Genomic DNA, 27,447 nt, shown 5'->3' with positions numbered 1-27,447 from the left:
GTCCAGCCCCAGGGCAGGAGGCAGCATGGGGCACAGTAGGGAGTGATCTGGAGGGGCCTGGAAGCCCCAGTATAAGCTCCCAGACTGTTTTTACTGTTCTGTATTTTACTCCAAGACTATTATTATATTGCTCTATATTATACAGAGCATTGTAATATAGTATATTTCTGTTTCAGTGAAAAAGAGCATGTTGGATGCATTGGTTGTATGTGCACAGCAGATCTGGATGGACCCCATTCCCCAAGAAAATGACTATATTTGATGCTATATAGAGGGGCCCGGGGTGTCCTGGGGAACAGGAGTCTATGGAGGGAGACTTTTCACTATATACTCTACTATGCTTTTTGAATTTTGAACCATACAAATGGTTCAAAATATTAAAATATTTATTTGCATTAAAAATTATAAATAAAACTGAAATCTTAAGACCCCAGTGTTAATGGTCTTTAAAGGGAGACCCCCGGACAGCGAGGGATCATGTTCAGTGAAAGAGAGGCAGGAACGGTGAGTCTGTGGACCAGTCATGAGGGGAGACGGGAAGAAGCGTGCCCACCTGTCAGGTAATGCCTGCAGCACGGTGGGCATCAGCACCCCCGAGATAGCTTTGTAGAGGATGGAGTCACACACACCGACGATGTTCACCACCGTGGAGGAGCCCAGCACGGGAAGCATGTGGGGCGGCATTCCTTGCCAAAAGTGCAGGAGGAAACTTTGAACCTGTATCAGTCCACAGAAAAAAATCATGAGGTTACAGAAGGTTCTCCCGACAGGGCCTGGGACCCCACTAGTCTGCAGTGGGGTCCTCTGCGTCCCCTGCTGTGGCACAGGAGGCCCTGTCCAGAGTCTCCCCCCACCCCCACCCCCGGCCCAGTCCCCCTGTGTCCCGTGCCCACTGCTGCAGAACCACCTGGCCTGGCAGCCTGGGGGCTACTCTGCCCTGGGAGAGAGGAACAGTACAATAACCCATCAACCCCTTCATGCTCACCATGGTCTAGGAAAAGTTAAAGGGATATTGTTCTTAATGAGCTCAGAGCACTGTACTCACTATTCTTTGGGCCAGTTGGTGACCTCTGGGGGTTCTCAGAAAGAAGGAGATGATGTGGGATTGCTGGTAAAAGGAATGTATCTGGGAGGGAGGAAAATGGGTGCCACAAACAAGACTCCCGATTCAAATGTGTGCACTAAAAATGGAATAAAATGCTGGAGCCTCTTCCTCTCCAAATTCCTCCACTTCCCCAAAGAGCCCTGGCCGGTAGCTGCCACTATGGGATGCTAGATGGTGGTATGTGAGCAGTAAGCTACGTGGGCACCCAACCCCAAACACTAGTACAGAATGGAAATACAGTAGGCACTCAAGAGTGCATTATTAACTTGATGACAGCAGGAGCTGCAGCTGTGCTGTTGGGTGAGCAAGCGGCAGAGTCAATGTCTAAGGCAGAGAACTCTTCGGTGGCCTGTATACGTCCGTCTTTTACTATGTGAGATGGACACCAGGGAGAGAGCAGGGCAGGGGGGCCTGAGGTGTGGGACAAGAGAAGGGAAGTGAAGGGAAAACAGCAAAGATGGTTAACTGCTGTATATGATAACATTAAAAATACCTGGAGTTTAACTAACACTGGGGAGCGGCTCGTCTTGAAGACAGGGGACAAATTACTGAATTTTTGTGAATGCTCGTAGGCTCGACTTGGTTCCTGGACCACGTGTCCTTCTTTCTCCCATGGATGGGGACTCTCGAACCCCCACAGGTAGCATTTATCCACATTCCTGGTTCCCTATCCACCCCTGATTCAACGCAAAAGACAATTTAGTCTAACACTTTGGAGGTGGTGTTACGCCAGGCATTGGCTTTATTTATTTGTGACTACTATATGCCTGGTACTTTGTACTGGTTCTCTCACTTAGCACTTGTAATTCTACCACGGCTGAGAATCCTTACTTCCATTTGGCAGAGATATTAACTTATTTGTCCGAATCCAGACAGCAAGGGAGGGAATGGATGAGGTGGAGCCCCCATCTGCCTCAGTCTTTCCGCCAATCTGTCTCGTGGCTAGTTTGTTCCTCTCATGGTTACTGGCCTTCTTCTCCACTCCTGAAACCCATCTCTATCCTTGGACTGCTGCTCACCCCCCAGCTTCCTGCCCTGGCCCTGGTGGCTTGCGGTGTCCTTCAGGCCCCTCTCAGGACTGGGGTCTTGCTTTCCTCTGATCAGGCGACCTCAGACTCCAGCCTGGTGACCTGAGCTCCACCTCGTCTGGGCAGGCCTTCCCTGACATTCACAGCCTGCGCTGGATGGTGGGAGGCTTGGGGGATAAGAATTGGGGTGAAAAGCATACCCCCTGACTCCCTAGGGGGCAAATGGTGGTTGATGATCAAAACCATGATCAAAGTGGTGAATGAACCTCAGGTTTGTAAACTGTGCAACTAAGTCACAGTTCCATTTATTCTGCAATAGTGAAAATACTGCAAAGTATTCAGCCAGATCAAAAATCAAAACAGAAAATCCAGATGAGTGAAGACTATCTTCCAGAGTTCCAACTCTGGCTCCACTACCAACCAGCGGTATAGTAATATCTCCAAGTTCAGAGATAGCTAAGCTTCCTTACCTGTGAAATTATAATAAAAGTAGTATTTACTGCATAGGTTTTGGTAAAGATTCCCCCAAAAGTACTTATTTTAGTGCTTGGCACACAGCAGATACTTAATAAAGGGTAGTGGTGGTGGTTGTTATTGCATCATGGAGACACTACCACTACCAGGCCCAAGAAATCCATGGACTGCCTGAAGCAGTTATGACCCCTTGTCTAAGTGTCACCCAGCCAGGATTCCCACTGTGGCTCTGCTCATCTATCGTTGGGACACCTGGTGGTTGACTCCTCTTTTGGCCTTAGCTAGGAGGTGGCCAGGCCTCTTGGAAAAGGTGTTTTCTCTCTCCAGGACTACTATTCCCTGATCCCAGCTTGTCCCTGAGCATCATCCTCAGGCCGAGTTCTGGACCTTCCTGCCTGCCCTTCCAACACTACCTAAGAAGCTCTGCCCAGTTGATTCCTACGATTTGGTAGATTCTGAATTCATTTGTCTTTCTTAGCTCTCTGTGCATGCAGCCCAACTCCTTTTTTATATGTGAGCAGTCAATTTCAAACAGAAATTCTGGAAAAGATCAGCAGCTGTGTAGGTTAAAACAAAGCTGTGGAAAATCAGTCTTTAGCAGGCATCTGTCTGTTTCAAGCCTGCTCAAGTTGCATAGGGAGCCCTGATCGGTCCTCAGTCTCCTGAGCAGCCTTTTGAGAGGGGCGGGGGGTGTTAGCCAGTTTTGACCTCCCTTTCTACTCTCCACATTTCAGGCTATTTAACGTCCAAAGGTATTGGTTCCTTGGAGTGGGAAGGAAAAGGAAGGAGGGAGAAGAGTGGAAAGCTCAAGAGCAGGGACTTGGTAGTTGGGTGTGAAATGGACAGACATGGCGTTCTAGCAGGAGGTGGGGCTGGTGGGACCTCCCAAGGGACTGGATATGAAGGGCAAGGGAAAGAGAAGCATCAAGCCTCATGACTTGAGCAATCAGATGGGTGGTGGTGGCAGTCTGAGATGGGAAAAACAAACTCAGGTGGAAAATTAGAGCTCTGATTTGACCATGTTAGGTTGGATGTCAAGTCAACTGAATCTGGAGCTCAGGCCTAAATATATACATGTGAGAGCTATCAGCTGTTATGAAACGGAGACAATGAGGTCTACCCCGTACTAGGATGCAATAAAGTCGCTGAGGAGAAATGCATGGCAGTGGGTAGGCATCTAACAAATGGAAACTCATTATCAGCCAAAAGGGAGAAGGTTTTCTTACTCCTGGTAAGCCTAAGTGGTGAAATCATCAGAGGCAAATGATGGAATAGCATTATCTAAAGTTTCCTGGATTATCTGCCTCAGCCCCCCGAACTCTCAGCCCTTTCTCTCTTGTCTCAGTGACACATAAGGAGATGATTTCCTTAAGGTATTCTTAAGAATAGCCATGTAAATTTTCTATTTCTTTTCCATATCCATATTTACTTCATTATGAATATATTGGCAGCTTGTGGAAACACATCTGATAGCTTCCGATCAGGGGCACTTAATTGCTACAGCATTGAAAGGATCTCAACAAAACACTAGTCACCAAAATACCTACTATTTATTATGCTCTGATTTTAAGATCAGAACCTTACATGAATTCTTACATAGCTATAATTATTGTCTCCATTTTATAGCAAAAGAAATTGAGGCTCAGAAGGGTTAAGTACCTTGCTCAAGGTCACAGGCTGGTAAGTGGTGGATTTGGGACTCAAACACAAGACTATCTGACTTTACAGCTCTTCTTGCAATGCAGTCTGGAAAACGCTTTGCAGGGAGTCCCCTACACGCAGACCGGGGCTCTCTGTACTCTCTTGACAATGCTACAAGTCTATGATATCTTTACATCCATCCATCCATCCATGCATCCATCCATCCATCCACCCATCCACCTACCCACCCACCCACCCCAACCTTCCATACACTCATCCACCCAATAAATATTTACTGGGACCTTAAGAGTATGGCTTACATGGATAGTGTAGTAAACAAGCCAGACAAGGTCCCTGCCCTCAAAGGCTTACACTGTGATGGTAGGAGACAATGCACCAGCAAATAAGGAAGGTAATTTAAGAATGGGATACCAGCATTAGTTACAATCTCAACCCTTAAAGATCGTGAAGACTGGAAACAAACTACAATGCCAAGGTCTACCAGATGCACCCACCATGCATCCATTTACTCATGACTTTTCTCAGCTGTGAGAGAAAGCCATGCCCCTCAAAGGGAAAATATCCCCCTTCATTCTTTTGTGGTTGGGTAGAATGAACCGCATCTTGATTAGCCATTTTAAAAACAGCCACCAAATATCCCTGCCAAGGGAGTGGAAAGAATATTAGACTACTGGTGTCAGGTGACACAAGTTGCAGCCATGACTTTGGCCGTAACCAACTGTGTGACCTTGAGCAGGTCTTTTAACTCTCTGGTTGACATACACGATAACAGCAAGCATTTGTAGGACCTTTTATAGTTTACAAAGGGCTTTTGCTAGGCATTGTCTCATCTCCTCCTCCTCCTAATAATCCTATGAATTAGGCAGGGATGATATTTTTATCTTTATCTCTAGAACAAACAATATAGGCTTTGATGGCAAAGCCTGCACTCCGAGTCTGGCACTTTCCCCACAGGAGTGCTCAGCCCTCACCATATATTCTGCATCCTAATTCCTGGTGTGCATTTCTCCCACCACCACCACCACCACCCCCACCCCCAGGCTGTGTCTTACTTCTCACCCCATTCTTGAGACCTATGGCAGTGGGTGGTACCATTAGATACCTGATGTGTTGGGATTCATGAATGGAATTAAGTATAATGAGACGATGAGATTGAGTTGTGAGATGGATAAAGTACGTATGAATGTAAGGGAGGACTGCCACTAGTTCTGTGCTTAGTATTTGTGGTGGAGAGGGACAGCTGGCCACGAGAGCTCAGAGCTCCTTTTCTGTGGTAGTAAACTGCTACCTGGTGAGGGAGCAGATACCCTTGCATCAAGGTGGGGCCATGCGACCAGCTCTTGCCAATGGAATATGGGCAAAGTGATATGTTTTATTTCTGGGCTGGCAAGGTTAAGAAGGGGGTAGTCTTCCCGGTATTCCTCTTCCCCATCCGTCAGCTGAACAAAGAGGACACCAAGGCTCTAGGGCAGGGTATGGCCACAAGGTGGAAGGAGCCTGGGTCCCTGAACAACCCCCAGCAACCAGCCTCCCCGCTGTGAGCACCCACAATGGGTTGTGACATCAACGAGAAATAAACTTCTAACGTATTAAGACTTGGTGTTATTTGTTACAGAAGCCAGCGTTGTCTTCACTGAGCATGAACCTTCATTTGGCCTCATGTCAGTGATCTCTGGGATTATAAGACATAGCCAAACCACAACATGAGGGAAAGCAGTGATATTTCTTTCTTTCTAAAAAAAAAAAATCTACTTAAATGGTTGCTGAAGGAATTGGGAGATTTGAACAATCTCGGGAATAAAAGCCACGAGCAGGAAGGATGGCACTTCTCCACCAGCACACCGCTATCTCTTCTGGAGCTCTGTGTGGGGGCCGAGTGCCGGCACGCAGGAGACCGGACCACCACTGCCCAGGTGACTGAGGGAACAGCCCGTGAGTCAACTCAAGTAAGCGGGGTGCTCGATAAACGTTCGCTGCTGTGAGACACAGAGGCGAAAAGGCAGAGGAAGATGGGGGAGAGAGCATTTTGTGCCTTACGTCATTTCTTACCCTTCCGTCTCCCACAGTGCACACCCCCGAAACACACACTGGGGAACCTCTGGGATCTTTTCCACCAATAGCTGCTGGTTTTTTATAGCCCCTCTGTAGCCTGCACTGTCCTCTCTCAAAGTCAATGTCACAACCTATGCCAGGATGTGGTTTTGTGTTTTTTTGTTTTTTGTTTTTTTTTGGCCTGAAAGCATTTTCTGTAAACAGAAAGCCCTCAGGTTTATGGGGTGAAGCATGTGGCTTCTTGCCAGCCCTCAGGAAGGCTCTTTTGGATGGCATTTTAGGCAAGAAGATTTTACTGTCTCTCTGGTGACGTAACTGCTACTTCATCCCTTCTTGTTTCCCCTCTCCGTTCTTTAACTGTAATATTTTAAAATAAAAATCAAATGGGGCCTCAGGAAAAGATCAAATCCAAAATACAGGAAAGCCTTCCCTCAGTTTCTCTAAATCTCCAACACGAGGCGTATGCTATCCCTGCAAACTGTCTTCCTCGTTGGCCAGCGGGACAGGATGCAGTTCGCTGGCTCGATCAAGGACAACTGCCTGTTCTCGTAGCAGGTCTGCAGAATGGGCTAACAACAGAGCCTGCTTCCTAGGATCACTGTAAAGATTACGGGTGCTCACGCACATCAGGGGTTTTCCCCAAGGTCTGGCACCCAGTAGGAGCTACGGCTCCTATAATATTTTAATGCAGAGTATCCACAGCTCAACGCTTGTTGACCTACCTCATCGAAGTTGGCTCTTATTACAGTGTCCAGTATTCTCTGACAGTGCGTTCTGTACATCATAATAAAGGTAGAAACCTGTGGGGAGTGGGGGAGGGAGGGAGAGGATCAACAACAAAAGCATAATTAATACACATTACTGTGCCTTTGGAATTTCAGTTTTCAAGTCACTTATTCCCTGTTGAGGAGATGAAATTCACTTCACACCCACTCATCCTGGAAGACCCAGGTAAGTCTCGCTGTCACCAGTGGTGCTCTCTGACCCTGGGCTCCCTCCTCTGTGCTCCCATGGCACCCGCACGTCATTTCTCCATTGGAGCACCTGCCCTTTGGTATGGTGGAAAGCACAGGTTTCTCTCTCCCCCATTCTTCACCTCTGAGACTATGGGCTCTGGGAAAATTAGAAATGGCATGTTGTTCAGCCTCCTGTATCCAGCACTTTGCACAGCGCCTGGCACATAGTAGAGTTCAGCGGGGCATATTAATGAAATTCTCCTCATCAGCTAAGACACGGAAAAGTTAAAACCCAGTGTGTACTTGTAAGAAGAGGTGTTTGCCAAAAATCACAAAAAGACATTCAGAAATTTCCTGGAGTCTGTCCAGGAAAAGAACTTCATCTCCAGCTCCATTTATCCAAGAATTTTAAAGCTATAGTATAGCAAGTTTGTTGACAGGGGCGGGGGCGGGGGGGGAGAGGGGGCGAGAAAGCAACTTTGAGAAAAAAAAGTATTTACTGGTTCTTAGATTTAAAGCATTATTTACAGATAATCTTTTTGCTTCAGAACACAGACATGCATTCATTTTTGTGTAAACTTAGTTTGCTTATGACATAAGCATCCGTCTCCCCACTTGGCTGTGAGATTGCTAGGAGCAGGACACCTCTCTCTGTTCCCGCTGCCTCCCAGCTCCCAGCTCCCAGGGTGATATGCAGACAGTGGGAGCTCAACACCTCCTGCTGCACTGGGCTGCATCTAGATAGGTGCCTTAGAGATGTAGGTCAGAATTTCCTGCAAATACCCTTTGACCCAAACTATCTGATTCCCTGTACCTATAAAGATTTCTTTGTCTATCGCACTAAGGTTTCACCACATCCTCTGTAGCACATGGGAAAATAAACTTTATCCTATAAAATAACAATCAGGGTGCCTGGGTGGCTCAATGGGTTAAGCATCTGACTTTGGCTCAGGCCATGAGCTCGCGGTTTGTGAGTTTGAGCCCCACATCGGGCTTACTGGTGTCAGCGTGGAGCCGGCTTGTCGTTAACTAAAATCCACATTTTACTCGGATTTCTATCTTTACATTTTTAAACTCACCATTTTGCACTGAGAGAGAAAAAGAGAGGGAGAGGGGTTGTGTGCGTTGTGCGAGAGAAGAGAGAAAGGGGGGCCACCCACTCCCAGCAACACCTCAGACGTGGTCACCTTCTCCTCAGGCAGACTGGCTGGCAGATTTAGATCTTTGACATTTGGAAACTCTGGCAGCAACGTTCCAAGTTTGGACCGGGGTGAATATGCCACCGTCTGTTTGCTCACTTCTTTCTTGCCCGTCTCGCTCACCCAAGCGGCTCCTTTCTTGGAATACATCACATCATAATACTGGGAGCTTTCCTTCACCGCGATGCCATAGTAATGGTACCTGGGCCAGAGAGAGAGAGAGAGAGAGAGAGAGAGAGAGACACCCACATGTACTGTTATCAGGTGGAGTTTCCTGGGCAGGGGTACCCAAGACCAGAATGGCTGGGCCTATCCTCCCTGGGCTAGAAGAGTTAATTCTCCTGTGAGACTTGACATCTCAGAAATCTAGAATTAAACCAAAGTTCCATGTTGCAGCCATCAATCAGGCAGGTAAAAATAACCAAAATTGCCTCCTACAGAAAATGTTAAGTCAAATACTTTGCAAAGCAGAAAGGGGGTGAAAAAAAATTTCCATTTATATTTAATCTCTTATATCTAGCCCCAAATGTGATCCCAGAAGTTCAGAACCTGAGTGTCCTTTTCTGTGGAGACCCAGGAAAAAGGGTGTGTTTGCAACTGCTAACTGTACCACCAACAAAAATTCATTTGGCCCATGTTTTCTTAATCAATAAATGGTAGCCTCAAAGAACCATCTCTTTAAAAAGATAGACTCAGTATCTTAGTTGGCACTGAATGTAAAAGACTGAAACTTTTTATTAACTCAAATGGGCTTAATAACAGCAACGGTTTCAATAGAGACTAATGAGGGATGGAAGGCACATTTTGTTTGGATGCTAGCTACAAGCTACTGAGCACTTGCTACATACTAGGCACTTTGCAAACTACTTTACCTACTTTAATTTGTAACATAATACTCTGCAATAGGGATTACTACAGTCTTTCTACAGATGAGAAAATGGAGAGCAAGAAAGCCTGAGAGTAATTTGCTCTCTGTCATCCAGCTGTTGGGAAGAGGTTCTTCAAGACGGGTCTGTCTGGGGCGCCTGGGTGGCTCAGCTGGTTGAGCATCCAACTTCAGCTCAGGCCATGATCTCACGGTTTGTGAGTTCGAGCCCCACGTTGGGCTCTGTGCTGACAGCTCAGAGCCTGGAGCCTGCTTCGGATTCTGTCTCCTTCTCTCTCTGCCCCTCCCCACTTGTGCTCTCTGTCTCTCAAAAATAAATAAATGCAAATAAAAATTAAAAAAAAAAAAAAAGACGGGTCTGACCACAAAGCCACTCCGCTGCCCTAACAGAAAACACTGCAGGACTGCTGTTACAGACTTGGGAGGTACGTCAGAGTCACTTATGGAGCATAATAAAAATACAGATTCCTAGGCCCCCCCTTCCTACACCTGCTGATTCAGAAGGTGGGAGTGGGGCCCAAGAATCAGCACCAACACAAGCACCACAAGCTAACGCAGATGCACATCAGTTTAAGATTGACAAGCCCGTTAGGCTGAGCGTCTGCATACATTGTGGCTCTATGATCCCCAGTCGGTGTCATTCTCTACTCTTGTAAATCAATGCTCTTCATAGCAACTAACATGGTGCAAAGTGCTTTACACATATTACCTTATTCAATCCCACAAAGCCCCTGTAAAGCTGGAATTAAGTATTATCCCCATTTTGCAGATTAGGAAACTAAGGACCAGGGAATTTAAGTCACACGCCCATGATCACGCAGTGAGTGGACACAGGATTTGAATCTCTGAAGTGCGCTAACCACTAAGCCAGTGATTCTCAAACTTTACTACTAATAAGAATCACCGACAAAACATTAAAAGACAGACTCCTGGGCTCCACCCCCGAAGATTCTGATTTAGTATGTCTAGATTTCTAGACATAGATTTCTAGTCTAGATTTCTGCACCGCAACGCTAATAAGTAACTCATGGTCCTCGCTTTCAGAAACTCTGTACAACACATCAATTACTCATTTCTGCTTGTGGAGATGTGGTTGCTGGTGCATTCTGAGTTATGGAAGAGGCTTCCCGGGGAGGGGAGATGAGCACACATAGCCTCCCCTTCTCCCCACCCCCCTTACTCCTGATACCATTCGGTGATATTTCTGCTTAGTGGGCATCTCGCCTCCATCTGAATGCCTCCTGGGACGAAGAACTCAGGCCCTCCGAAGGCAGCCCTGTTCATCTTGGGTCGGGACCGTGATCAGAAAGTTCTTCTTTGTGTTGAGCTGCTCTCTGTCTTCTGCACCTTCTACTTCCCAACTGTCATAACTGCCTCCCAGAGAGCCACCGTCTGGGCGGGGGAGGGGAAGGTTCCGGGCTCTCCAGGGGGCCGGGCAGTTAGGACACGCCTCCCTAACCTTAACAAAGTTCCCCCTTTATAATCTCTTAAGATCAAGGTAGTGACAACACATTCAGATCATACCACTTCTTGATTTTCCCCAGCGTGTGTTGCTGAAATCAGCAACTGCAGCCAAGCTATTGCTCTGATCACTTCTCGGTTTTTCTATTTCAGTTCTATAGACATGTCAACACACTCCACGGTCACCCTGATTGATTCTGTCCAGGTAAAAGTGCCGAGGGATTTTCTCTAGAAGGCCAAGTTGGACACTAAACCTTCTTGTTACCTTTGCACTGGTTCCTTACTGAGCTATCAATTTGACACCACCAAATTTTTAAGGAAGATACCGCCCAATTCGTTAACTTCTGGGTTAAAGAAGACAAAAACAAAAACAACAAAAAATAAATAAAAACAGGCTCTCACATGTAGACAGAGGGAAACTTTCTCCAAGTTTCTGTAGGTTAGGAAGCCCTTCTATCTTTATTATCTTTCTTCACTGTCTCTACTATGTATCTATTTCTACAGTCTATTTCTACTCTCCTTAGAGATGGGCAACAACGTATCTCTTCAAAGACTTGCCCCATTCTTCCAACCACCCACTTAATCTCTGGACTGAACTGCCCCTTGCGTACCAGCCACATGCTTACCAGCAAATAAGTAAGGGGGCATCTGGTTTTGTACTCTATACTCTTCACAAGACTGACACCTCATTTTTAAGTTTTAAATTTTAGAAACTGGAATTTTTCTTTATGGATGAGATTTATTCTTCAGAGCAGTCAGTCGCCTTGGAAAATTATTAGAAATTTATTCCAAAATGTCCCCTGCTCAAAATTTTCTGTAAATCTCTTTGAAAATTGCCCCCAGAGCTTCTGAGCCACACACATACACACACAGTCCTATTTTCAGAGCTTTACCAAAAAGGGTTTCTCCCAGTATGATCACCCACTTTCTTTACCTAACTTGACTCCAAAGTTAAATCCACCCTCGGAGAATAAGAATGCTGCGCAGGGTGGGCACCGGGTTGGCTCTACCAGTCGAACATCCGACTTGATTTCAGCTCAGGTCACGATCTCACAGTTCGTAATGGAGCCCTATGTCAGGCTCTGTGCTGACAACTCAAGCCAGCTGGATTCTCTCTCTCCCTCTCTGTCCGTCCCTCCCCCCATTCAAAATAAATAAATAAACAAACAAACAAAAAGAATGCTGCCCAGAGATGGCAGGAGCAGGGGGGGAGTGAGGTGACAGTATGGAACACGCTGCTTTTGAAGTACCCTCAGTTTCAAGTGTTACTAGTTCTATATGGTTGTTTAAGTGTCGGTGTTTTTTTAAGTCAGTATGTGCCGATCTGCTACTCAACATGGTCAAAATGTTTAGAAATGCTGCATGATAAGGCACCCTCTAGTGGAGTCACCAAGTAATCAACATAATAAAGGTTCTGAAAAGTCCTGCACGAAGGAACCTGTTGAACTCAGTGTTTCCCAAACTTACGTGGCCAACAGACCTTTTCCATGGAACACCTGTTAACGTCCAGCAACTTTTGAAATATCCCTTGAGGCAAGTCTTATAAGTCCTGTGCTGCGAAGGCAGAGATTCCCTTCCCACCAATTCACACCTAAGAGAAGGGGTCCACGCATCCTTCTCACTTTTCAGGACTCCTCCAGGAAGGACTTCCCAGGCTACCCTCTCTAAACTAGGCTACCCTCCTGTTACTCTACAACAAGCCTCTTTGACACAATCTGATTATCTCTTTTTGATCTGTCTTCCCCACCAGAGCATATGCTCCGTGAGGGCAGGTGACCTACACCTCATGCCGCACATCCGACACACAAAATGTGAAGCAAGGATGGGTTGGTCGGTTCCCAAAAACTGATGGCTGGGAGGCACTGCGCCCTGTGTACCAGGGCATGGCTGGACCTCTCTGTCCCATCTCCCCTGCGGGGACTGGTACAGGTTGCTTCTCTGCCGAATGGATACTATCAGAGCAGAGAATTCGTTCAGTGAAACAATTCAAGTAACCTGGAAATTGTCCAAGAAGCCACAAAGTGCTCTTTTAAGTGATGCCCTGGACCATTTGACAAACACATCTAAAGGCAGGGTGGCACTAAGTTGGATTCCTTAAAACAGCTGGGCCAGATGGCTCTGGGTTTCGGGCAGCCCCTCTCTTGGGCGTCCTGGGAGAGGGGGGCCTGTTGTCTAAAGCTCTTCGTGCCAGGCACAGACTTCCTGCCGGGCCTGTGAACTGAGCTCAGGATCAAAGGCCTGGGGCCCGAGCCTGACTCAGAGACGTGCGTTCTGCAGGCACAATGGCTGCCGGTGCTTACTTGGACTGTCCTCGGGTCCCGAGTCTTCTGGTGGTCAACTGAGGAAACTGCTGCCTTATGATCTGTAAGTCAACACAAGAACCGGTTACCCGTGGGGAAAGCGGGGAGCACAGCGACTGATTTTACAAACAGCAATCCTAAGGGGGAACGCATGTGTCCTTGATTGCAATAACCTATCAAGAGCCCATCGGGACCCTGGAGAGGATACGGGCGTTGGGGAGCTGGGAGAGGAGCACTGGAGTAACTGTGAGACCCTGTACTCTGAAAGGGTCTCACTTGGCTGCTCTGTGCTCCCCCCCCCCCCCACTCACAATGTAGGGGGAGTACTGGCTGATCCAGAACATGTCACCGCCCTGCTTAGAGCCTTCCAATGCACTCCATCGCGCCTGGGACAAAGACCCACCCTCAGTCTCTTTAACGAGTCCCTGCTCTTACCTCCTGGCCTTCATCTCCTATGACTCACCCTTACTCACCAGACTCCAGCCACGCTGGCTTTTTTTTTTCTTTTTCTTTTTTACTATTCCTGAGACACACGAGACTCACTACCCACTGGGGCCTTTGTAGGGCAGCTCCCTCTGCCAGGAGTGCAACTTCATCACATCCTCACAGGACAGGCTCCTTTTCTTACAACATCCAGGCCTCTGCCCAGAGGCCTCCTCTAACGAGCCAGCAGGAGTAACACAAGCAATCTTTTATCATCCCGTGGCCCTGCTTTGCATGGTCTTCTTCTCACTCCGCACTCTCTGAAATTACCTTGTTCACTTACTCTCTGCGTGCCTATTTGATGTCTCCCCCACCTCAGCATAAGCTCCTTGGGAACAGGCACCTGGCCCAGGGCTTGGCCCAGGTGAGGAGCTCAAACCATGCTGCTGAGTGGAGGAATGAAGCCCGACCTCTGCCCCAAGGGTATATCCTTGACTCTTCTGCAGTGTTGCCCAGGATATTCATATGGATTTGCAAGCAACCTGGGAGGAGAGGCCATCTGCCAAATAAAGACACAACCAACAGGCCTCATCCTTGGTGTTTGCAGAGATGATGTTTGTGGATAGGCAGGATAATGCAGGGGTTCCGTGTGAGGGCTTTGGAACTCGGCTCCCTGGATTAGACAGATCCCAACTTAGCCATTTGTTAGCTGGGGACCCTTATTTAGGCATTCAAATGGCTCAGTTTCTTCATTTGTAAAATAGGTACGATAAGCCCTACCTTAGAGAATTCTTGTAAAATCTGTAAGTAAACATATGTGGGTAATTTGCAACAATGCCTTGCACTTAGTAAGGCCTCAATAAACGTTACCCATTATTACCACTGACTGTCCTGATCATTCATTCCTTTTTACTTCCACGGACCACTTCTGAAGTCCCAGAAAATTCTTCCAGCTTCCCTCCCCTTTTAGAACAGCACCACGCGGGCAGGCACGGTCAGGGAGACCCCACGCGCAAGCTGCCCTTCGTGAGTTGAGACACGCCTGCCGACTTCCCTGGTGAGGCATGAACATACAGTGCCTTCTCAGAGACAGAGATGAGTCTCTCCTGACCCAGCACACCCTCTCCCATCCACACTGCTATTCTCAGTGACTGACCTGCTCAGTCATTCAACTGACATTTACTGTGACCTTGTTAGTTATTCGAACATGGAGGTGCTGTTTAACCTCTCTGATGTCTGGGGACTCAGGGGTTTATATATTCATCCCCAGGGGCACCCGGGTAGCTCAGTAGGTTATACGTCTGATTTCGGCTCAGGTCATGATCTCACAGTTTGTGAATTCAAGCCCTGTGTTGGGCTCTGTGCTGACAGTTGGAGCCTGGAGCCTGCTTTGGATCCTGTGTCTCCTTCTCTCTCTCTGCCCCTCTCTCTCTCTCTCTCTCTCTCTCTCTCTCTCACTCTCTCTCTCTCTCAAAAAATGAATAAACAGTTTTTAAAAATTACATACTCATCCCCAGATCAGAGGGATAGGTGCTGGTGGCCTCAACTAAACTGGCATCAGTGGGATGGAAGGAAGTGGACAGAGAATCTGGAATGGGTGAAGTAAGGATCGACCATTTCTGTACATTGGGAAGCTACCTCCGGTGTGAATAATGGGGCAGCATTTCCTCATCTGAAAATGGGTGTAAAAGATGCATTCCTTAAAAGGATGGTTAGAAAATCTAATAAGATAACATGACGATACTACTTTGGGAAATCAAAAAGCCCTTCTAAAATGTTCGCTCACAGCGATGATACGGTTTCAGAATTCTCTGAAATCTTTCTGTATTGACAGAGACAGCCCTGGTTTCTCTCACCCTCACTCCCATAAGCTGAGGATATGGGTCCTCACTTGGACTACGTCCCTCTCAAAATGCTGTGACCTGAGGGAAATGCAGTATTCGGGGTGGGGTCTCAGCGACAGGACTCTGCCCCAAGGTGCGCACCACGGTTTTAGTGGCCTCACCACCTCCGGCCAAGTACACCCTCCAGACTTTCATCACAGAACCGATTTCAGAGCCAAGATATGAAGGAGCTGTTCACAACGGTACAAACCTGAACGGCTACAGATATTCCGATACAGGTCGAGGGAAAATAACACAAAGCATGAAGATGAGGTCCGGGTTAAAAGTGGGTTATGATTTGGGTTCAGAGTTTGCTACCTGACCAATACAGTAAAGTCATGGGAGTCCCAGTACCCATCAGATACACACACACTAGCTGCCTAGGAAGAGCAGGGATCTTTTTTGCATGTTGGTCTAGGACATTTCCCCCATACTGCAGGCACGACAGTGAGGTACCATGTTTAATGTTCTGATATTAGCAGGCATTTGGAAAATGATACTACTGAGTGCAGTCAAAGGTGTGGCAAAACTGAAACTCTTAAAGATTGCTCATGACATTATTTATTATCGTACTACCACTCCCCAAACATTATTACGATACATCTCACGAACCACAAAATATTCATACTTTTTGATCTATGAATTCCAAGGAAATAATCTGAAACATGAAGAAGCTACGTGCAGGGTTACTAATAAGAGAGACAAATTGGAAGCAGCATTAAGGGTCCAATGACAGGGAGCTGGCTAAATAAATGATCATATATACATTCAATAGACCGTTATGCAGGTGTTAAAAATGACGGTAACAAAAATTATGTCACGGCACAGAAAACTTATGTATGACATGATGTTAAATAAAACAGTATACCTCAAAACTACATTTATACTATGCTTATAGTTTGTTTTTACAAATATAGGAAATGGAAAAGGAACATGGAAAAGTAAAAATGGATATCTATTAAGGTGGTAGGATTGTTATGAGAACAAAAAGATTTTTGTATAGCATTTGTATACAAGATCAACATTTTTTCCAGATAGAAAAGGATTTTCTCATTACAAATATTTCTAGGGGCACCTGGGTGGCTCAGTTGGCTAAGTGTCCAACTTCAGCTCAGGTCATGATCTCACAGTTTGTAAGTTCAAGCCCCGCGTCAGGCTCTGTGCTGACAGCTTGCTCAGAGCCTGAAGGCTGCTCCGGATTCTGTCTCCTTTTCTCTCTGCCCCTCCCCCGCTCACACTCTGTCTCTGTCTCTCTCAAAAATAAACATTAAAAAAAAAAAAGAAGTATTTCTAACTCACAAAAGACATTCACGATAACCTTGAAGGAAGCACCAAAAATCTTACAGAATGTTATAGTGGCTGTTTTTCTTTTTCTTTTCTTTAAAAATATAAATAAATCATTCCCTATTCCCTGCAAACAATATGTAGATAATTTTTAAAAGCAGCATTTGGGGGGGGGGGATGCTAAGCTTTATCATTATGTGATTTAAGAGAATGAGTATAAAATTCTGAATCTAAGTATTTATCCAAATGGCATCCTACATAATATCCTGGCCCCAGGCTAGGTACTAGGCACTAGGGCCACAGACTCTGGTCTAGAGATGTTCTAAAAAGCCCCCGGGGAAACAAAGCCTTCAGAAGCTGTCTGTTCTACCTCAAAGAGGCAATAAAACATACAATCAGTGTGTTTGCAATTCTCTGTGCTATGATCTTGAGGAATTATCAAGTTGTGGAATAGGGCCTTCAAATGCACAGATCCATTCATCCTAGGATTTCCTCCATAGCTCAAGGGTTTTACTTACTCCTTTTGAATAATGTGTGGATCTATATGCGCAGTTTTACTATCTTGTGGCCAGCACCACACTCCACTGAGTCGCCCAAGACAGAAGAGGAGAGACTGTGCTCTCTCTTCCGGACCCTGCACAACCCCATGTCGCACTGATTCTGACGAAGACGCCTGCTGAGCCCGGCCACTTCTCTCTGTCCCCGCGCGGCGCCCCTAGCCCACCCTGGCCTCACCCGGACCACAGACACACCCTCCTAACTTGGCTGCCCTGAACATGACCATTTCACTTCCTCATTGGAAACACTAGGTGCCTGCTCACTGCCTACACTGAGCTGCGGCCCCAAGAGCCACAATAGGTTGCCTGACGGTACATAGTTTGGATTCACTCAACAATAACTATTTACTAAGCTCCTCCTATATGCCAGACACTTTGCTAGGCACTGAGGGACACAACACTGAGCTGAACAGAAACAGCCTTTGGTGAGGAAGCTTACATCTAGTGGGAGAAGACCAAAAATAAATTAATTAAAATGTCAATATATCTTGTATCAGGTTAAGTGCTACAGAGAGGAACAAAAGGAACAGCGTGAGTGGAATGGAGAAGGTAGGGGTGGGGGGAGAGGTTTTTTTTGTTGTTTTTTTACGGTGATAAGGGCTAAGTGGTAATGTGGCATTAGAGTGGCGACCTGAAGGAAATGCGAGAATGAGCCTCATGGATATGGTGGTGGTGGTGGAGGGGAGGGGGGGGTTTCAAGCCCAGAGAACAGCCAGTGCAAAGACCCTGGGGTAGGAGCTTGTTTGATGTGTGTCAGAAGAGCAAGGAGGCCAAGTGGCTGGAGCACAGTAAGTGCTCAGGAGAGCAGGAGAACAGGAGGTCGGGAGTGGCTGGTGGAGCATGGTTCATGTGGGGCCTTGTAGGTCTTTATGAGCACTTCTGCTTTTACCCACAATGAGATGGGGAAACCTTAGGGAGCTCCAAGCAGGAAAGTGGGGAATAAGTCTGACTTACCTTTCCAAAGGACAGCCCTGGCTGCTGGATGGAAAAGTGACGTCAGGGGGCAAGGGTAGAAACAGGGAGACCACGAAAAGGCCACTGTGTAGTCCAGGCAGGAGACATTATGGCTCAGTACCTTAATCCATTGATTCAATAAATCAAAGAATAAATGAAGCCCCTCTCTTTGGCTGGCCACGGAAGTTGTTTCTAATATTGTATTAACGTAAATAATGCTATAAGCAGTACCTTTTGGATAATGATTTTTCTTTTTATTTAATTTATTTATTTTGAGAGAGAGAGAGAGAGAGAGAGAGAGCGCGTGCAGAGGACAGGCAGAGAGAGGGAAAGAGAGAGAATCCCAAGCAGGCTCTGCACTGTCAGCACACAGCCTGACACAGGGCTTGGTCTCACGACCCGTGAGATCATGACCTGAGTCAAAACCAAGAGTCGGACGCTTAACTGACTGAGCCACCTACGTGCCCCGATTTTTATTTTTATTGGCCAGTATTTTGGTTTTTTTCCCCCTTTATAATAGTTTCTCAAATATGGAGCTGCCTGATTAAAGGGGAGAAATATTTCAAGGTTTGTGAGAGGTACCGTCAGTTGCTTTCTATGAAGTGCAGAAGGCTATTATCACTTTAAAAAATGTGCTAAATTGAAGGGCCAAAAGAGACCTTCCATTTGAGCATCAGGTTTCTTGTCTATCAAACAGAGATAAAACACTGGCTCAGCTAATCTCACAGGCTTGCGGGGGTACCAAAGGAGTTAGGGAATGGATGCCCAGCCCTGCCTCCTGGGCCGCATCAGCCTGGGATGGGAGCAGGAAGGAGGGTAAGAGCTCTGCCTCCGCGCGCTTTCAAAACTGCACAGGACAGTGACCTGCTTCCAGGCAGGGCGCTGAAGCAGAGGGGTCCACGTGTGTTAACACCCCGCTCTGTCTCCATGGTCCTCATCCTCTTCTAGCCCGTTCTCTTCATTGGCACCCTCTAGTAAGATCCTTTGACGGATTTTCGGAGGATCCTCATTGAACTCCTTTTTTTTTTTTCAGACTTCTGTGGTATATCCTGGTCTCCCAAGCAATATTACTCGTGCGGTTAGAATATTTAGTTCTTTTTGTGACAACACATTTTATCTAGAAATCCTGGAAGACAAATCCTCTCCTCCTCCTTCTCGAAAAGAAAGATGATTTCAAACAGGGAACTAAGAGGAAGGGACGTTTGCTGAGTAGGGGGTGGGGGGTGGGGGACGCCGTACAGCATCACGTTCTTCCCAAACGGAGGTCAAGACTTTTCCCACTCTGAGCAAAGAAAGGGCTGTTACAGATTGCACCCCTCCTTCCAGCCGCAACAAAAACCTGTGGGAAGGGGGTTTGCTGCCTTTTTTTTTTTTTTAAAGTGTTTCTTACGGGCTGCAAATTACAAATTATTCTCTTCTCTTGTCACCAAATAATCAGCTGGTCCCAGAATCTGAAAGCCCAGCACAATTTAGTTTGAGTCTCAAAATGCAGGGTCGGTTCAGCCCCACTAAGGCTGTTCAGCTTTTAATTTCTGCAGCAAGACTCAGCAAACAGTCAAACACTTTTGTGGAGCTGTGAAAGCTGAGTTTCGCTGTTTGATAAATGAGCAGGCGGCAGGCAGCCCCTCTTTCTCTTTTTGTATGGATTCAATGAAGCCTGCCTAAAGAACACCACATGCTGTTCTAGCTACTGATCTAACATTCCGCAACATCCCAGCCTTCCAAATTCCCTTTAATTACTCGGGAATCCCACCCTTCTCCCTTTGAGCCGAGGCAGCCAGGGCCGGGGGCTCCATGGGGCTAGGGGTGGGAAGCAGAGCAGCCCTGCAGAACTCCCCTCCCTGGAGCTGCCAGATTTCTTCTAGGTGGTGGTGGCCAGGCTATCCATCTCTCCTGTCCACTCTTCTCCCCGGTCAACCACGTGTGGCTGTAGGCTGAAGGCAATTCCACACGTGGGCTCTCCTGACATGATTTTGTGGGCACAGCCTTTCAAGAAATGTGAGTTTTAGGCACGTGTTTCTGAAATGACATATTCAAACCACGCCCCCCCCCCCCCACCGCCTTTAAGAGAAGGAAGGGAAGGAGGGAAAGAAGAGCAGCCTCCACCCTGAGCATCAGCAAGAACCAGGCACTGGATGAGGTGTTTGACATGCAACGTTGATTTCATCCTAAAGACGATGCTGGAGGGAAAAATATGGTGATCCCCATTTCACAGATGAGATACAAGGATCTACGTCTGTTCAAGCCTCCTCAGATTCACAGACTCTAGTTCGACTGTCTCTCCTCTTCTTCAATATGTCTGGTACCCATGGGAGCCAGCAAGGGGTCCACTAACTGTGTGTGAAAACCCTGATGTCCTGTCTAGATGCCGCCTCGGGACACCTTTACAGCCACTCCAGAAAGCCACTCTGTCTTGTTACTCTTACAGACAGGCTTTGTTTGATTTTGATCTCAAAGTGTATGATCTTGATCTAGCTTGATCTCCAAACTTAAGTCATCAGGGACAGGCTTTGAAAAAAGGCTGTGGTTGTTTCCAAAAATTCAATCCACCCTCAGGAGGCAACGATTTGCCACCAACAAGGACTGATCCAAAAGGAGTTCCAAGGTAATGGGATAAGTGCACATCCTCCCACACTTTGAAAGAGACAAACTCATGTGTATAAGGAGTCAAGTACGCTCAGAACAGTTCAAAAATAAGAGCTGTGGGTCTGAGTTGAGAGGTTTTTTGGGTGTGGGAAAAGTAGAGGGGCTTTTCAAATAGCAAGAGGTGAGAAATTCAGTATAAGGGCAAGTTGTTTTGTAACTATGTATTGCAAAAGTCCTGTGCCTTCTCTTAAAAATACACACGCACAATTGTTTTGAACACGAGAAAGAGATGATTAAGAAAAGAGGTTGTTCCAAGGGATTCTAATTGTCACAACTTCAAGTGTGAAAGTGAGAAACGTACTACTCACTTTCTTTGTTGACGAGAGACCTCACCCCTTTAGCAGAGAAGAAAATATAATTAAGTTAGTGGTATCAATAAGGATTTTGAAACAGCCTGCCTCTATGCTTTCACTTTGAAATGGGTGTTTGCCAAAGCGATTACACTATCTTGATGCACCTCTGGCCATTCAAGAGTTTTCTGGGAACACCTACTAGGTGCCAGGTGCTGGGAGGGGGTGGGGGGTGGCTGCAGGAAATTCCCCCGAGAGAAATTTCACATATTTACGAGAAACTCCTATCCAGTGCGATGAGACAGAAATGGAATTTCAAATCCCGTGCATGGGTTGATGAAGGATTCTGTGAAAACTCCCGGAGCTGCAAGCATAACAGCTAACGTGTTGTCCCTTGAGAGGTAGGTACCGTGGATGACAATTCTGAGAAGCCCCCAACCCATATGTGAGCCCAGTCTCATCCTGAGGCTGCCTGGATGGTGTGTCACGTGTTTAAGTACAAGAAGAAACAGTCCTCACACAGGGGCTTAGCTAGAATGAGGTGAGTTACATAAGCTACAGGTTAAGTCAAGACCGGAATAACTCCGAAAGCGACAACAGGAGCGGGTGAGGGTGGTAATGGCAGCATGCGCACCAGGCAGGACATTTTTAGAACAATTGTTCTCAAAATTGTTCAGAAGGAAGAGCAGCGGGAAGAGCCAAAACATCGATGTTAGCGGTGATATATTAAAAACACGATGTATCAAAGTCATGGAGTGCTGCCATGGTGAACTGAAATCATAATCATAGCTGACATGCACGGAGTGTTTACATTTACCAGGCACTGAGCTGAGGAAGCCCCCTCCCCCAATAGCCATTATGACAACAACTCTCCACGCGGTTCCTGCCATGTTCCCATTTTCTGGATGAAGAAACTGAGAGAGGCCCAGAGTGGTTTGGAAATCGTCTGAGCTCACCCAGCTGGTAACTGGTGGGGATGGGACTCGAGCCCAGACAGTCTGACTTCTGAGCTTGGGCACTGCGTGACACGTAGAGACAGACACCTGAAATCACACACTGTGGGGTCGGGTACGAAAGCAGACCTTCTGACGTGGACACCCCACAGCAGATACTCAAGGTGAAGAAAAACACACGCAGGAATTTAAAGTTGCAGGGAACTCCATCAATGGAATTAGCGTTTTCCTTTGAAAACTGGAAACAGAGCATTCTTGAAGGATCCTGATGCCTCAAGAGCACCTTCATCTTCCTGCGCCCTCGCAGGGCCCTGCACGTGACTTGGGGTCAGTGAGGGGAATGGAAGGACTCTTGAGGAAGAGGGCAGGCACGTCAAGCAAGAAGGATCTTTGGCTCCTACCCCAGGTATACGCAGCTGCCCCAAGCACCGGTCCCCAGAACACACTTGGCATTTTCTGGCATCGCTTGAGCATGGCCGGCAGTGAGGAAGGAGCCAAGCATTCAAGGAGGAGCCACCCACAGTCCCAACTGCCAATTACAAGTCTTCACGAGGAAAAGGCAGCATATAAATACATTCAATTCATACATCTGTCGCCCCAGCTTCCCCTTCTCTGGTCTCCCTGCTGCTTCCTGGTCTCCCTGCCCCACAGCGGGCATCCCGTGTTCCCCCACCCCTTAGATCCAGCCCTGCCACTCCATGTGTGACCTGGGGAAAACCACTCAATTCCTCTCAATTCCCTCAGCTAAAAAATGATGGGGTCTCACCAACCAATCTCCAAGTCCCTGAAATAGATTAAACTCCTTTATATTGGTATGTCAGTAACCGATATATATTAATGACTCATCCCGCTCTGTTCTAATTGCATTTTTACGGACTTAATCAAAGGAACGGAGGGTTCCGGAAATCAACAAAACCTTCAGGGGACACACAGTTTCGAGGCTAAATGGCCTCTCCACGTATTCAAATGGCACTATCTCCTAGCTAGACTGTCTAGTGCCCATCCACGAGAGCCTCTTGCTGACGAGCTGACTATAAATCACGTTACCTGCCCACTGTCTTTAAGTGATCACTCTGTGCCACCTGTGTCCTTCTCCTGGGCTCCTAACCTGACAGTATTCCATACATGTTTTCAGAATCCTGGGTTCCATCATTTCATTGTTGTGACACTTATAAAAGGACACACAGGGACAATGTGGGGGAAATGGGTCAAAAGGTCCAAACTTCCAGTTGTGAGATAAAAAAATGTCCTGAGGACATCACCTGTCAGCATGGTGACCGTAGTTCATACTGTGCTGTACATTTGAAAGCTGCTGAGAGGGGCGCCTGGCTGGCTCAGTCGGATGAGCTTCCGACTTCGGCTCAGGTCATGATCTCACGGTCTGTGAGTTCGAGCCCCACGTCGGGCTCTGTGCTGACAGCTCGGAGCCTGGAGCCTGCTTCTGATTCTGTGTCTCCCTCTCTCTCTGACCCTCCCCCGTTCATGCTCTGTCTCTCTCTGTCTCAAAAATAAATAAACATTTAAAAAAAAAAAAAAGAAAGAAAGCTGCTGAGAGAGTAGATCTTAAAAGTTCTCATCACAAGAAAGAAAAAATTATAACTCTGGGTAGTGGCAGATGTTCACTGAACTTATCTGGTGATTGTTGCACATTATACACATATATCATACCATTATGCCCTACACCTAGAACTAATGCAATGTTATATGTTAATTATAGCTCAATGTTTAAAAAAAAATGAATACACGTATTTCTAAAATGCTCATATGTGGATAAAATGGTTCATTGTTTACCCCTTTCTCCTTGCTAACCAAACTCTAATTTTTTATTCCAGGAGGCGATGGTCTACATTTTCCTGCTTCCCTGACAACCAAGGGCAGCCAGTGAGATATAGGGGAGATCACTGGGCAGGGCTCCGGGAAGGCTCTTGAAGATAGCCGATTTGGCTGGAGTTTTGACCTGTCTCTTCTTACCGCCTTTTCCCCCTTCTGGCCTGGAATATAAGCCTTTGTTGTCCAGCAGCCACTTTGGACCATGAGGTGATACAGAAGTTGGAAGCCATCCGCTACAAATGTCAGGGCATAGAAAGAGGAGGAGCCCAGGTTCCCGATCCTCTTAAAGGGCTGTTATGCTGGTGTTGGGTTATCATCTTTTATATTTAATGTGAAGAAAAGGAAAACCACTCATTTATTTAAGTCACTGTTTGGGGATGGAGAGGGGCATTTTTCACCCACAGCCCCACAATACAATTCCTAACTGATCCACCTTCTGATTTCCACCCAGAATTAACTTCCCAGGGAAGGTTCCAGTAGCCGTGGAGTCAGCCATGCCATCTTTGTTCAAAGGGAACAAAACGAGCATCCAGTTCACAGGGCTGGGTGAGGACTGCACGAGATAGTGTGTGCAGAGGGCTTGGCACAGAATCGGCGTCACTGCCCATCCCAGTTTCTAACTGAGAAGTATTTCCAACTAATGCAGTAAAGATCCCCGTATGTTTGTAGACTGACTTCCCCATTTGATAGATGGAGGGACTGAGGTTCAGAGAGGGAAAGGGACCTGTCCATGGTCACAGAGAGAGTAAGGGCAACGGATCCTCAAGTTGAGGACTCAAAACCTGGCATTATTGGAAACTCCTGGCCAATGCCCATGGTGGGGCCTCAGTAAAGGTCTGCTGAGGGAGACAAGTTTTTGCCTCACAACCTCTCTGCAATGCATGTGACAGATAAGTGGAAAGCAATCTGCTTATAAGTCAGAGATGTGCTCTTGGCTCAGAAATCTGAGGCCCGGTTTTTCTTTCTGAAAAAGCTTAGCTTGCTGCTAAACATAGAGATGCTCCACCTTTGTGAAGGCAGAGCTTTTGCTTAGAGATCCCCCAAAAAAACCAAGGGGAGATGCAGGAGAGAGAAGTATTTGGTGAAATCAAAACACCTTCCTCAGCTTCCGTGGATCCCACAAGGCTGCAGGTCGGGAGAGGGCAGTAGTGCATCCCTGGGGCTCTTCCCAGATTGACCTCATTCTCAGGCCACCAGTCACCCCCCACCCTTAAGGAGGCAGAAGTCTCCTCCCTTTGTCCCCCCCAGTCATGGGTGTTCCAGCTCAGGGGTACATCTGCCATCTTGTTCTGCGGTTTCTCATGGGCACGTGTCCCTTCTGCAGCCCACTCCCCTCGAGGACAGACTATCTTCTTCACCCTACTTCCCATCTGCCAGCACAGAGCTGGGGCCACAAGGGATCGAGCTAAATGAGTATCTAATAAGTGGGGGAACACAAGTGTCGAGGGGGAACCAGCATGGGAAATACTGGCTGCAGGGTTCACAGTGCCCAGAACACCTGGGTGGGGAAAGATTTGAGGGGGCATTTCTCAACTGTGATACCAGCACTCATGCCTCTGAGAGACAGGCCGAGATTTCAGTCCCAAATTCCATCATCTAACAGGTGCCAGGTGGTTGCTAACGACTGCACCAAGGTCAAAAGGCCCAGTATTTTGTTCTCCACATACACCTACCTCCAGCCCCCCCCCCACATACATACCCTACCCCCAAAATAACTTGCCCTGGGGCAACTGAGATAAGTTGAAGTGCATGCACTCTTAGAGCCAGACTTTCCAGGTTCACATCCATTTACTGTCTGTGTGGCCTTGGGCAAATTACCTTATCTCTCTGGGACTCAGTTCACCCATCTACACAATGGGGATAACAAAAGTTCCTACCTCATAGAGTAGTTTGGAGGAGGCAGATATATGTAAAATGCTTAGAAGAGTGCCAGGTCATAGAAAGCCCTAGGTATTTGCTATTTTTATTAATTTTATAAAAAGCTCTCTAACATCTGTTAAAAAGAATGGTCTATTAATAAGCTTGGGCAATCTAGGGGTCCCTGGGTGGTTCAGGCAGTTAAGTGTCAGGTCATTATCTCGCAGTTCGTGAGTTCAAGCCCCACTCTGTGCTGACAGCTCAGAGCCTGGAGCCTGCTTCAGATTCTGTCTCCCTCTCTCTCTCAAAAATAAATAAACATTAAAAAAAAAAAGCTTGGACAATTTAGCTGGGTATGATGTCACGTGTAGGCCAATTCTGATCCCCATGATTTTGTTTCAATTTACAGTTCCACTCACTGTTCTCTAAAAATTTACTGCTTTTTACTAGAGAAATGGGGTTACCATTTTGGAAGTATTTTTTTTTTCTCAACCTGGCAAGCCTGTAAGCACCAGCAGCAGGAGAAAAAGGTCAGGGAAGAGCAGGAGGTCAGACCACATGCCCCGCTTCCCCTCTGCAGGTCCTCAGGCCACACGTGGTCAGGGCTGAGTTGCGAGTCTGGGAGGAGTTTCCAAGTGGATGTGAGGCTGCAGGTTTTGATTGGAGCCCTGGACCAGACTTCAATGTCTAACAGAGAGCCTACATTATTGAAAAGAGGCTTGTTTTTATAATCAAGAATCAAACAGCAATTAAGCCTGCCATGAAGCCACGGGGGGTCAGGGAAGGAGGCTGGGCCATAGTGTGAGCCAAATCACTTTATGTGTGTACACTGCTGAGTCTGTCCCGTTCCACACACCGGTTACATCTGTGGGGGCTCATCTGGGCATCTCTAAGAATCAGGGTGTAAGAGCAGGTATGCAGTGAGCTGGTTAAAACCCTCCAACACTAGAACGGAGCCGGATGGGGGATCCTCAGCGGAGGAGCAAGAGCAGCCTGGGGGTGGGTGGTGGAAAGTCAGCTGGAGAGCACATCCCTTCAGCCATTGTGGATGGAGATCCACGGGGTTCCCCCCAATCCATGACTGGACTCATTCCTGCAGCCGGATGGATGGCCATTCCAGCAGAGGGCGCTGGCGGGAAGAGCCCTCAAAATGAGTCCCGCTGACTTTCCTTCTTTCACCCTCCTCTGATGCCCCTCTGCTCCAGCCCTGGAGAAGGCAGAAGACAGAGAGAGGAAGGAAGCACCCACCCTGCCCCTCTTTGACAGAGCAAATTCTGAGCCCCAGGAAGGGAGAGGCTCTGCCTTGCATGGGAGATGGACGTTTTAAACTGGACCGAGTGGGACTTTTTCATAGCTGAAAATGAGTTAATCTTCTAACCAACACCAATACGATGGCTGAACATGGTTGGGATGCTGTGGGGTTTCCCTGTGATGTCATCGGAGGACAGAGCAGGACAGCTGAGCAGAGGACTTTGAAGGTAGCCCTTCAAAGTAAGTGAAAATACAACCAGTTTCCATTGGTACCTGGACAAGTTCATCCGTGCCCAGCAAATGGGTAATGGAAAATTGATACAATGCCTGTTTCATATGGGCATCATACAGGCTAAAACACATTCACGTGTATCAAATGATTTCAGCGTCCTTGGC

At 47.1% G+C, this 27,447-nt stretch overlaps 1 protein-coding gene across 6 annotated transcripts in view; it reads right to left on the bottom strand.

The window, feature by feature from the left end:
- Nucleotides 1-27,447, bottom strand: part of RFX4 (regulatory factor X4) — a 143,459-nt gene that overhangs the window by 69,360 nt on the left and 46,652 nt on the right. For 4 of the 6 annotated variants that reach the window (XM_042993088.1, XM_042993089.1, XM_042993090.1 and 1 more), the window contains 4 exons: nucleotides 13,124-13,185; nucleotides 8,465-8,678; nucleotides 7,044-7,121; nucleotides 554-717 (listed from right to left, as the gene is read on the bottom strand). In XM_042993088.1, coding sequence (XP_042849022.1) covers nucleotides 554-717; nucleotides 7,044-7,121; nucleotides 8,465-8,678; nucleotides 13,124-13,185 — 518 coding nt within the window. Of the gene's footprint in view, nucleotides 1-553; nucleotides 718-7,043; nucleotides 7,122-8,464; nucleotides 8,679-10,542; nucleotides 10,733-13,123; nucleotides 13,186-27,447 lie in introns of those variants that run through there. The other 2 variants (XM_042993093.1, XM_042993094.1) reach the window with 2 other exon arrangements.

Source organism: Panthera tigris, chromosome B4 (assembly GCF_018350195.1).
Source record: "Panthera tigris isolate Pti1 chromosome B4, P.tigris_Pti1_mat1.1, whole genome shotgun sequence".
NCBI classification, from domain to species: domain Eukaryota; kingdom Metazoa; phylum Chordata; class Mammalia; order Carnivora; family Felidae; genus Panthera; species Panthera tigris.
The sequence above is the reverse complement of the archived record's forward strand: the minus strand, read 5'-3'. Positions and strand labels throughout refer to the sequence as shown.